Genomic DNA, 13182 nt, shown 5'->3' on the forward strand with positions numbered 1-13182 from the left:
GCGGTAAAGGAGTTTAATTATTTCCTTTCTTTTGATAATGAGGAGAATTCAGCAATGAGAAGCAAAGATGTGGTCAACACAGAGATTGTTAGCCTATTTTTCAGCTTGTATTGCCCATCAGTGGGATCCTTCGTCAGAATTGCACATTTCTTACCTTGGGACTTCTAAGTGCTCCCGTCTCAAAATATGCAGAGATCTCTTATCTGCATTATCTCATGCCAGTACCTGTGAAGCTCTGCCTTTCAAAGGAAGCTACCACTGAATTTCATTATATACTGCAAAATAATTCACACAATTGCACCCATGTATATATTTAGAGGGAGACGGTGGCCTAGTGATAATGTAGCTGGACTGTTAATCCAGAGAGCTAGATAATATTCTAGGGACCCAGGTGTGAATCCCACCACAGTAGATGGTGGAATTTGAATTCAGTAAATATCTGGGATTAAGAGTCTAATGATGACCATGAATTCTTTCTTAATTGTCAGGAAAACCTGATTAATGTCCTTTAGGGAAGGAAACTGCCAACCTTCCTTGGTCTGGCCGACATGTGATGTCAGACCCACAGCAAGGTGATTGACTCTTAACTTCCCTCTGGGTAATTAGGGATGGGCATAAATGCTGCTTGGTCATTGACGTCCTCATCCCGTGAATGAATTTTTTTTAAAAAATCATACTCTTAATTCTGACAAAGCGAGTCATGATTCCACGCAAGCAATTTTACTGATATCACAAAGAACAGCCCCAACTCTGTAATTTACCAAGTACGATATTCAAAATATCAAAGAAATTCTAGATTAGCCCCATGTGCCACTGTTGCAGCTGCCTAAACATCTGTGATACAAATTAAATCTGAATTTAATATGTACCTTATAGTTTTGCTGTTTGTTAGGATAGAGTCCTTTTAGGTTCATCGGTTACTGTTTCAGTGTCTTGGTAAGTTTGTGGGCACCCATGATGCCAAAGGGTCGGAGTAGTCTGGTAGTCATCTCCAAGATGTCTTTGATGTATGGTGGTGTGGTTAGAGTCTCTGGGCGTGGTGTATCTACTTATTTGGGTTTGTTGTTTAAGAATCAGCAGACTGTTTATCGGGTACCCGTTGTTCTTGAATACGCTGTATAGGTATTTTTCTTCTGCCGCTCATAGTTCCTGGATACTGCAGTGTGTTATGGCCTGTTTTAATAATGTCCTGATGCAGCTCAGTTTGTGGTTGTTGGGATGATTGCTCCTGCAGTTGAATATCTGGCCTGTGTGTGTTGCTTTCCTATAGATGCTGGTCTGCAGTTCTACCTTAACTGTTTGTTCTACTGTGACATCTAGGAAGGGGAGTCTGTTGTTCTCCTCCTCCTCTTCTGTGAACTTTATGCCAGTAAATTTATGATGTTGTAAGCTTCCTCTAATTTTGTTCTATTTTGTGATGACAAAGGTGTCATTCCCGTAGCGGACCCAAAGTTTGGGTTGGATTGTGGGGATGGCTGTTCTTTTGAGTCCCTGCATTACTGCTTCTGCTAAGAAGCCTGGTATTGATGATTCCATGGGTGTTCCGTTGGTTTGTTTGTAGGTCTGGTCATTGAAGGTGAAGTGGTTAGTGAGGCACAGGTCTACAAGCTTGAGGATGTTGTCCTTGCTGATTAAGTTGGTGCTGTCTAGTGTTTGTGTCATTGGTGCCTCTAGTAGCGCAGTTAATGTATCTTTGGCCAGGCTGATGTTAAATGATGTGAATAGGGCTGTTATGTCAAAGAAGACCATTATTTTGTTCTCTTCTATTTTGGTTTCTTTTATGTTCAGAAATTCTTGGGTAGAGTGGCATGAGTCTTCTTCTAGGTATTTCAGTTTTCTGTGGAGTTCCTTTGCTCGTCTACATGTCAATGTGCCAGGGAGTGAGAGTATGGGTCTGAGGAGGCCCCTAGTTTGTGTACCTTAGGTAATCCAAAAAAGCGAGATATGTTGGATCCATCTGGTTTCATTTTTTTGGAGATCTGTCTTATTACTTTCACCTGATTTATGAAGCTTCTTCAATTCAGCTGTTATACGGCTTTCTAGCTGTGGAGTTGGGTCTGTCGCCACCTGTTGGTAAGTGTTGGTATCTGCGAGCAGTGAGTTCGCCTTTTCAATGTACTGTGTTCTGTTTTGGGAGACAATCATGCGCCCTTTGTCTGCAGGTAGGATTACATTGTTTCTGTCATTTCTGAGCCCTTGTAGGGCTTTCCTTCCTTATGTATTGAGGGTGTACCCTTCCTTTTTCCTGCTTAATAACTGTCTGTCTGATGGTCTGCTGAGTTTCTTCTGTGAGCCATTGTCTTTCAGGGTTGATTCTAATGCAGCTAAGAAGTTCTTTTTGTCCACATCTCTGTAGTTGTGGTTCATTCCTCTTACTCAGATGGCTTTTTCCATGTCTGTTAGTGATCAGTCTGATCGGTTCTTACTCCAAACTTCTGAGTTATCTATGTTGTTCTTTTGTGTGAGTTTGTCCAGTTTTTCTTGTAGGGATAGTTTTTTCTTTTTCTGCGTCTGCTGTTGTTTGATGCTGATGGCTCATTCTACTGTGCTTGTCCATTCATGGTCTGAGAAAAAGAACCCGAAATTGTATCATCCACCTTAATAGACCAAGGCAGATAAATATAAAGCAGGACAGAACATCAGCGCATCACTAGAGGCTCACTGATGATGTTACTTAGCATGGTGATGAAACGTCTGAAAACAAACCTTCCAGTTCAGCGAGCAAACTTACAACCTGTCTAACTATAGAAAATGTCATTTACTGGCTTTCAGTTGAATGCGTACATGTGAACACCTGATACAAATATGAACAGGCTCGACTTGTGGTTGATCAACCTTAGAGCTATTTTCACCATGTAAAACATGGTGACTTGGTTGCAATGGCGTGTGGAACCTCATTAGACTACACTTGTATCTTCATGAATGGAATGAGATAAAGTGATCAATTTGCAAGGTGAACAGCGTTCCCTTTCGTTTTAACATTGGTTCTCGAGTTCACAGTGAAAGTTGTTTTCTCCCACACTTATTTCTGTGGAGGTTTAGTGTTTTAGAAAAATGCAGATCAACATTAAAGATGGAAAAAATGGATGAGTATAGATATATCAAATAGTTAGATGAAGTATTGTATATAGTTCTGGGCATCACACTTCAGAAAGGTTGCAAATGTATTGGAGAGAGTACAAAAGAGGATTACAAGAATAATTCCAAAAATGAAAAATTGTTAAGTTATGATAGTAGATTGGAGAAGTTGGGATTGTTTGCCTTGAAGAGAAGAAAGCTATGCCCTGATTTGCTGAAACTTTTCAAAATCATGTGAGGTCTGAACAAGAGTAGGTTAGATTACATTACAGTGTGGAAACAGGCCCTTTGGCCCAACAAGTCCACACCGACCCGCCGAAGTGCAACCCACCCATATCCCTACATTTACCCCTTACCTAACACCACGGGCAATTTAGCATGGCGAATTCACCTGACCTGCCTGTGGGAGGAAACCGGAGCACCCGGAGGAAACCCACGCAGACACGGGGAGGACGTGCAAACTCCACACAGTCAGTCGCCTGAGGCTGGAATTGAACCCGGGTCTCTGGCGCTGTGAGGCAGCAGTGCTAACCACTCTGCCACCGTGCCGCCCACAAAAGTAGGTGGGGAGAAACAAGTCCCACTTGTTAAAGTTTCAAGGACCGAGATTTACACATGATTTACAAAAGAAACTAATGTGAGGGGACATTTTCACACAGCGAATAGCTACTGACTGTAATGTGTTACCTACAAGTCTGGTGGAGGCAGCTTCAATTGAAGCATTTAAGAGTGAAGTAAGTGACTGTTTGAACAGAAACAATATGCAGGGTTATGGTAAAGGCAGGAGAACGACTTTAAGTCATAATGTTCATTTGGCGAGACAGTGCAAACACGATGGGTTCAAAGGCTTCCTGTACCATCTGCGATTTTATCATTGCAAGTGTCCACAGTGATCAGTTGGCTTACTTTTATTGTTGACTTTTTAAAAAAATAAATAGTACCTCAATTACTACTCGTAGTGTTTGGAAGATGCACTTACACTCTTGCTGTTGAATAAATGTCACTGTTATTTCATATTTAGCTTTATTCTAATGCTGACCTGTTGTTTTGGAATTTCCTCCCTATACTTCTCCACTTCTATTTCACTTTCCTTGCTTAAGCCACTTCTTAAAACCTATCTCTTGATCAAATCTTTGGTCATCTGACTTAATGTCTCCTCACATAGTACAGTGTCATCCTTTGTTTTGTAAATCCCTTATAAAATCCCTTGGGATGTTATATTATATTGAAGGTGTTAAATAAGTTGCTATTTCGCCTTATTGAATTAAGAGGTGTAAGTTATTCAGAATAGAAGTTGAATTTGACTTTGTATGCCCATGCACTATGTTGCACACAGACAACCCTCAATGTCATCAGCAGAACTAGGTAAGCTGTTTGAGCAATTGGCTATTAATTGACATCTGTGGTCCTGTGAAAGAAGGGAATGTTGCTCAGACTTCCCATTTGTCATTGCTAATAGGTATTATTTGATGATACTCTATCTTGGTGGATATCCAGTCATCTAAGACCAAGATCAGATATGGCTGTGATGTTTAGATTAGATTAGATTCCCTACAGTGTGGAAACAGGCCCTTTGGCCTAACGAGTCTGCACCAACCCTCCGAAGGGCAACCCACCAAGACCCATTTCCCTCTGACTAATGCACCTAACACTATGGGCAATATAGCACAGCCAATTCACTTGACTTGCACATCTTTGTACTGTGGGAGGAAACCGGAGAACCCAGAGGAAACCCATGCAGACTCTGGGAGAATGTGCAAACTCCACAAAGCCAGTCATCCAAGGCGAGAATCGAACCTGGGACCCTAGCACTGTGAAGCAGCAGTGCTAACCACTGATCCACCATGCCGCCCTGCGGGGTTCTACATCACAAATTGTACATCACAAATGGGAAAAATAGATGAGGAATAAGAAGGTTACACAAGATTATTGAGGAAAATTGACAAATTTATTCTTGATTATGTAGAAAAATTCAAATGTTCGAATACAGAGTACGGAAATAAGAAGGGTCTTCATGTGAATCTTCCATAGAATAGGCATTAACAATGTTTGCAGGAAAGGCTAATCAAATTGAAAATTGATTGTTGCTCCCACTGAAGTCGCTATCCAATGATAACTACTTGAGTGCACCTAAGACTAGAACTGACAATGGCCTCTTCCCTTTATATGAAAATAGTTAAAACTCTCTAACATTGGCATTTGTTTGGATGAACTAATCAGGAGGATTACAAACAGCTATCCATGCAAGGTTTGAAAAATTCAAACCTAAGCCATTCAACAAGATCATGGCTGATCTTCTGACTTTTCCTGCAGTATGTCCATATTCCTTGATATCTTTAATATTTCAGAAATCTGTTGACCTTTGCCTTGAAATACTCAGTAACTAGCGTAGAGAATTCCAAAGACTGTCATCTTCTGAGTCAAGAAATTCCTTCACAGCCCAAATGGATTGTTTCTACTGAGACCATGCCCCTTGGATCTTCACCCAAGTCAGGGGGAAACATTCTTCCTGCATCTTCCCTGTCGAACCCTATTAGATAATCGCCTGATCATAGAGAGCACCTCTTATTCTTCTGAACTTGAGATTATAGACCTAGTCTTCTGTATGAAGGGCTTCTGCCCGAAACGTTGACTTCGAAGCTCCTTGGATGCTGCCTGAACTGCTGTGCTCTTCCAGCACCACTAATCCATAACCAGAGTTTAGATACATTTGTTCCAAACTGTGTGTATCAATGATGGAAACTTCATTGAGATCACTTTTACTACTTTCACTTGTGGTACAGTGAAATTGTGATGAGTTCAAATTGGGATAACCTGAAACTCCAGTTGTGAAGTTGTCAGCCATTTTCACTAGCTCCATGGGTAATCCAGTGATAAACAGAAGTTCTGGACTGGAAACTCCACATTAACTGCATGTCATGCCTGCAGCAACCAATTGAAGCTGAGTTAGAACGCAAAAGCACAGACAAGCCGCAGTGATAGTGACAAAAAAGATCACACTCACACCTTAAACCAGTATACACCAAGAGAACATTTATAATGTGGATGATACCACAGACTGTATTTGACTGGATTGTTCATTGGTTTTTATTTCATCTTTAAATGCTGATTGTAGACAGCAAAACAAGTGATGTGTCACTGCTATGGTCTTCACCAAGGTAGATATCACCAACAAGTTGCTGCTTCTTGCATTAGGAATGTTCGGGAAGTCACATTGCTTTATGAATATCAAGGCACTATGAAGCTAACAATTACACCAAGATCACGTCTAGTATTTTTGAGGCATGGATCAGTAAAGTGGACAAAATGTATCAACAGAAGAAAAGGAAGATCATCACCGATTACCCTGAAGGTCCTGATGTTTGGCCACCCATTCAGTTGCCTGTTTTAGCCAAAATCACAAAGATCATTGATATACATCAGTACTTCACATTGCATTATGAAAAGGTGATAAACATATTTGACTCCATTGAGGACTTGTCTGACTTGCCCAAAAACAGATGCTATGCAGAAAAACTATCATATTTACAGAGCCAACTCCCAACATTTTCCAATGTATTTTGCTGTAAACATTGTAAAATATGAACTTTTTTTTTTCGAGAGCTACTTTTCAGGCATTTACTGCACCACTTTATTCCTTTTTCCTTTTGACACAGAGCATGTTTTTAGGCAAATAGGGTTACATTGATGCTTCTTAACAATCTCAAAGCATTGCTTAATACAAATTTGCAGGTGGGCTCCCTATAATTCAATTTATCATAATTTTACTGTGTTTATGTGGCTAGTGCAGTAAAATTTCTAGTCAATGACAAACTTGGATGTAATAGTATGTGTTTGAGTGACGATAATGCCAACAAAAGTCAAGGAGAAATGGTTAGAATCTCAAGACTTACTCTTGTTCCTGTGTAGGCATGCTTTCATTCAAATTAATTTTCTTGGAACACGAGGACAGAAACTACTCAATTTTATGTCAAATTCCCCGTTTTGTAACAATTCTAAATTTTGAATAAAACAACAGTCTATTCTACATAATTTATTTCTCCCATTCTAATAAGTTATTTATCAACTTTGGTTCTGTATGCCATGTGTTCTGCAGAGACCAACCCATTGCATACTGTGCCACAATGACTGTAAGACTATCTTTTAGATAAAGAACTACCTAACTGCATTGCACTAATGCCATGGAAAGTATTCTAGGGATAGATAAATGTGTCATAGAGGCCCAATTATGATCCTAATATTTATGCCTTTGCATAATTTTCCAAATCCACTTATCTTAGGTGCATATTTTAGGTTGTTTCTCTTTATTTGGAGCAATTTTCTTTTGGTTTTATTAAAAAAATGTTCTGTCTGTCTCATCCCTTCTCTTAGCCATTATTTCTCCACTTTTATCCTCTCCCACCCTTTCATCAATGCTCTTTCTGTTTCACTTTTGCTTCCCTTGCTTTAACTCCCCATCAAACACTTACATATTTCTTGGTCACTCTCAATCCCTTTGTTCTACCCTCTTGCCTTTCTTGGCCTTTTTGTTCCATTCTCTGCTGCCTTGATATTTGTTGGAATTAAATTTTGTGAGTTATGATGTGTCGACTTCCATATTTTGCTCAAATAATTCTGTAGTTCTGATTTGCTCCCTGTTTTTGATCTGCCACCACTAATTTGGTGTTATCTGCAAACTTGACCAATTTGTATTATACGTCTTAATGCAGACAGTTACTAACCAGAAACAGTAATGGTCCCAGCATCACCTCTAACTTAGTATTTCTCCTTCACCCTATATAAATTTTTCTGAGAATTATCTCTTCCCTGTTGTAAAACCTTTCCTAATCTCTTTGTTCTACTCCAGCTCACTCCTTCCTTCTGCTTTTACCTTCAGTCACTTTTGCTTGCTCTTATTCTTGCCTTTCCTCAATTTCACATTCTCGTAATTTCTTATCCGCCCCCACTTCATCCTTTTGTTGACATTACTTATGCCAGCACCCTCCCCTCTGCCTATAACACCTTTCTATCTCACAATGTTTTGATTTGTTTAATGACCTTGATCTTTTTCTTTCTATCCCTTTGTCAGTGAATTAAGTGCTGTTTTGTCTCTCTCTCTCCCTCTCTCTCACACACTCTCTCTCTGTCTCTTTCTGTCGCTCTCTCTCTGTCTCACACACACACACATTCTCTCTCTCTCTCTCTCTCTCTCTCTCTCTCTCTCTCTCTCTCTTTGGCTGGCTCAAGACTGAATATTTGAGGAACTATTCCTTGTTCCGTTCATCTCTTGGTTGCTGTCTCTCAATTTGTGTTGTAACCAAAAATGTATATAATCAAATATAAAATGAATTCTTTGATCTAAGAATCTAACTTCTTAAAATATGTGTATATATCGTAATCTACTTTTTATTTTTGATCAAATTGTAGTCATCGTTAGATTATTTAGAATTCTGTTCTGTTCGGTTCCCTAATATTATTTTTATTTTTATTTTCCTTTCAAACAATCACAGGTGCTGCTGTTTCTTCAAGCGGAGAAAAAGGAAAACTATTCAACGTCACAAATGACTCTGGAAATCATCTGATCATGGAGAGTTACTTACTTGTTCATCTGCTGTCTCATCATAACCAAGAAACAAATCATCTCTACAGTGACAACAGACTTTTATCAAAGGACTTTTTCCTTCTGTTTTTGCCCAGTGATTCGGGTGGTTGTCCTATGTGGGTATTTTGTTTTTATTTCATCAGTCTTCATCTTGAAACTAGGCTTCATCAGAAATTTGGTGTTCATATTTTTGAGGTTGAAAGAGGGACCTCTTGTCAGGGTAATGTATGAAACAAAAAAAACAGTTCACTTGACTTCAACCAAATCAAGCTGCAATTTAAGAAAAAAAGGAAGGATTGATTTGGTCCCAACGTGTGGAAGGCAGGAATGTTCTATGTGCTTGGTGATAACTACAGAACAGTTACAAGTCAAGAATGAATTTTGTCTACACAGGAGCTGCTTTGAATAGATCTGTAGGAAATGCATAGTCAGGTATTTGGTCTGCCAACTGGAGGACTCAAGACATTATTATTACTGTCCTAACAAATGGAGAAACCTGAGAAAACAAACCACAAAAATATCAGAATTGTACATTAACCCTTCATTTGTCTTAGTTGAAGACATCTGCACAGAATTTTCAGTATTAAATTTTATGCTATCTTTATCTGTCTTTTTGGAAGTCACTGTCTAGAGATACTGTGGAAGGAGTGGATTGATTCAGCGGGTGGTATTTCATGGCTGTTGCACTATTACAGTATATACAACATGAGACAGCTGTAGACGTTCATGTGTACAAACAATACTTGCTTTATTTACCTCCTAAAGGAGAAGCAGTGTAGTAGAAAGGGCAGCATGTGCTTATTGTCTGATATTATGACATGTTTGTAAAATGTAAACTGTGCTTCCTGGTGTATTGTTTGGACAGATTAATGCTGAATGTTCTGAGAGTTATTATAAATGAAGGAGGTAAGAGAGCATTCTGATCATGCCTTGAAGTGTAGTGTGTGTTAAGACATGGAGTAAAGCTGTGATGATGAATGATGAGAGGCGCATCTTGGAGAAATTAATTAAGCCTAAATGGATTTTAGGCAAGCCTTGGCTAATTTTAATGCATCCTGTACAACCAGGGAACTTCGATGCTGTATATTTAATCCATAAAGTAGCTCTTTGATGGAAAGTTAAAATAAGAATGTGAAAGAAATTGGTCAGATAATATTGCCTTTTGCATTTAATAGCTGTGGCACCCAAACTGTGCAGTTGTATGTGAAACATTCCTTTCTTATTGTAATCACAGCTGTTCAAAGACGTTATGCTGGAGATGGGTCAGGTACTTTCCCAATAAACCCTTGAAGTGCCTGCATTTTGAACAAACCAGCTGTTCTATAAAACATCTCATTCCGTTTTCCATCCTCTGATCAACAGTTTGTTTCCACAGACGTTTAAATACAATGTTGTGCAGTGTTTATCAACTGTTTTATACACTGTTTTTAGTTTCAATCTTGCGCTGAGTATTCTTAATTTTTTTTGAACAGCAATGTCAAGTTCTGGATTATGTCTGATGCAATGTATTAATTTACGATAATATGTTGCATGCAAACTTCTTAGCGTTTGTGTTAGAAAGACTGGAATACAAGGCAGAATATTTTAACATGAAACTGCAATCATAATGGCAGGGAACCACTTCTATGTCTGCAGTATTTGACCAAATCTTTTTTTCTTTAATAACATAATGTGTGTAAATAAGTACAGTATTATTTCTGTACCTCCATAAATTTGAACATCACTTTCAATTTATTTTAATTGGTAGTTTTATTTTTGCCTGTACAGTGTGTACAACATGAAGTTGTCACAAATAGCAAAGAAAGTGTGTTGTATATTAATGTAATTATGGACTGTAATCTTTACAAATGAATCAGCCACCCTTCGTTGTCTGCAGCGAAGACCAGTGCATTTACACAAGCTTATTGGCGAGATTTCTAGTGCTGCATTTTATGCCTGGGAAGAAGTTTCTTTCTGCTGATACAGGCTGGTCTTGGTTATAAATCCAGCTGTGTTCAGTTTAGGCCAACAACTTTACGCAGTCACCGCTTTTCTGTCAATACTAATAAAGTGAACTCTGCCTGACTGTACAAGTGATGTAATACATCCCTGTTTCCCAATATGTAACTGAAAAAAATAAAAGTAGTTTTTTTTAAAAATTAGACTGGCAATGTTGTTAATCGCAATATTTTATCTATTGTTGCATCTGACCATGCATGTCAGAAGCTCTCAAAAAAAAATTGTTGTGTGATTCAGTCAGTGTTCAGAATTTCATTGGGTATCACGTGTTAATACAATCATTCCTGCTTTACTGTTCGACATGTTGGTAAAATGAAATATGGCTTTCTTTTAAAGATTAGATTAGATTCCCTACAGTATGGAAACAGACCCTTTGGCCCAACAAGTCCACACCAACCCTCCGAAGAGTATTGAAATTAATCTGTTTTAGGTGTCAGTTGTCTTATACACATCTGTACATTTGCTATATGTCTAATTTTTTGAAAAACAAGGTAAAATTGTAACACAACAGAGCCTGTTTTTCACCAGCAAAAATTTTTCTTTATTCTTGTCGGATTGTTGGCATCACTGGCTGAGCCAGTACTTATTACCCATCTCTAATTTCCTTTTAAACGCGCTCTTCTTCAACACTGCATTCCATTTGGTGTAGGGATATCCACAATGCAATTTGAGAGGAAGTGATATTTGACATTTTTTAATGCAATATTTTGTAACAAAAGTGCTACATTCTTAAAAAAGACACAACTTTAGAATAAGCTTTTTTTGGGCATTAGTGAGGTTTAAGGTGAGAAGCAGAACTGAAAGGTGAAATGTTTAAGGAGTAGTTTCAGAGAAGATGCACAAAATCACTAGAAAAATGGCAAATGTGTGACCAGCTAAAAAACAAAGCACTGAGAGGAATTATTTTCAAAGATACAATAACAAATCATATGACTGAGCAGGATACTAAAATTAAAATATGAGCCAAGAAGTAAGTAGAAAAATAGTTTGGAAGTGTTGCACAAAAGACTTTAAACAATGTATTTTACTCATATAAGAAACATTTAATATTTCTTAGATCTATTAAAATATTTTTTGATATGCAGTGTTAAGAAGACCACTCTCTTCAGTAGTTGGGAATAAAACCAGTAAGACTGTATATTTGAGATCAGAAGCATTTGAGGCTGAATGTTCCTCATTGTTGCTAGGTTAATATGCATTGGTTTCTGCTTTGTTAAACTTCCACTGTTGGCTTATTATCTTGCACAGATTACTTTGGAATCTATCACTCAAGTTGATTTTTCAGAAATTGTTCATTTGCATTAATTACAGTGTGGTATGTTTTGAACATAATTCTTTAGGTAATATGCAAGTTAATTACACACCCAGTGATGCACAGAAAGGATTGACAGCGGTAAGTCCATTTAAACTCCAGTAACTGAAGGTCTTCTGTTGCACAGTGATCTTAATAAATGTTTGCAGAATAAATGAAAAGCAAAAAATATTATGACACTGCTTACTATAAAGAAATTTGGTTGATTTTGTTTTACATGTTTTGAAAATTATGTTCTGGTATAAGACAACAAACATTTATTTTGTATATAAATTGGACAATCTAGGTGAGTAAATCTTTAGTTTTTGATGGATTGAACAAGTTTCAACAGACAAAAAAAATTTACTGACAAAAAGTGCTTTCTGATCAAACACTTTCCCAATTTTCACTATCAATTCATATCTCCGACTGACATTTATTGCCAGATGAACTATTTTAAAAATCCATTTTCCATTTGACGTGCATTTTACATTGTGTTGTTCAAGGTTTATATTACATTACAGTGTAAATCACAGATCTACAAAAAAGGTGGGGTAATAGCGTGGGTTACAGATAAGTGTTTTTAAATTCATTAAAACTTAAGCTAAAGGATGATGTCTGTGAATTTCTGTGTTGGTTTAATATCAAATTAGGCGGATTGTTGGATATCATTTTCATTGATTAGTTTGTGATACTGTGATAAGTGAAGACGACACCAAAGATATTGCACATTCATATTTTAACATTCTATTTTGAAGGATCGTTTTTGTTTAAATTGATTGGTGTTCAGAGAGGTTTGAAGTCACGCAGTAATTGTATGAATTAATATGGAATGTATGCTTTCTGAATATGTAAGTTCAAATAAAAAAACGGATGTTTGGATGTTTGAATTGTCTTATGTTTTCCCTAGCGCAGTCAGATTGCTTGAAAGTGTTTTCAATGATTGTGCATGATAAATCAGGTGATATTCAATTTTAAACAATATTATATTGTTATGCAGTGTACAGCATGCTAATCTGCTACTAAGGTGAAGATGCCCTTTAAAAGTGCCCTTAAAGTCCACAATTTACTTTGAGTCAACCATAAAAGTAGAAGAAAAAGTTGCAGATTTCAGTGAACAGAGCTTTTGTTTAGTATTTCTATGTATTTATGACCTGTGCATTTGGTACATGACACCTTTCATTAATGTACTGATGATTTTTTTGTGATACTCATGGTGATTTGGCAGAATTGC

The 13182-nt window shown here is 37.6% G+C and overlaps 1 protein-coding gene across 5 annotated transcripts in view; it reads left to right on the top strand.

The window, feature by feature from the left end:
• The window catches only part of LOC122560750 (casein kinase I), a 174105-nt gene extending 163305 nt beyond the window's left edge, over window positions 1-10800 (top strand). For all 5 annotated transcript variants that reach the window (XM_043711783.1, XM_043711793.1, XM_043711802.1 and 2 more), the window contains one exon: window positions 8568-10800. In XM_043711783.1, coding sequence (XP_043567718.1) covers window positions 8568-8622 — 55 coding nt within the window. In that variant the 3' untranslated portion in view covers window positions 8623-10800. The remainder of the gene's footprint in view (window positions 1-8567) is intronic.
• Window positions 10801-13182: the final 2382 nt, after the last annotated feature.

This window comes from Chiloscyllium plagiosum, chromosome 2, assembly GCF_004010195.1.
Source record: "Chiloscyllium plagiosum isolate BGI_BamShark_2017 chromosome 2, ASM401019v2, whole genome shotgun sequence".
NCBI lineage: Eukaryota > Metazoa > Chordata > Chondrichthyes > Orectolobiformes > Hemiscylliidae > Chiloscyllium > Chiloscyllium plagiosum.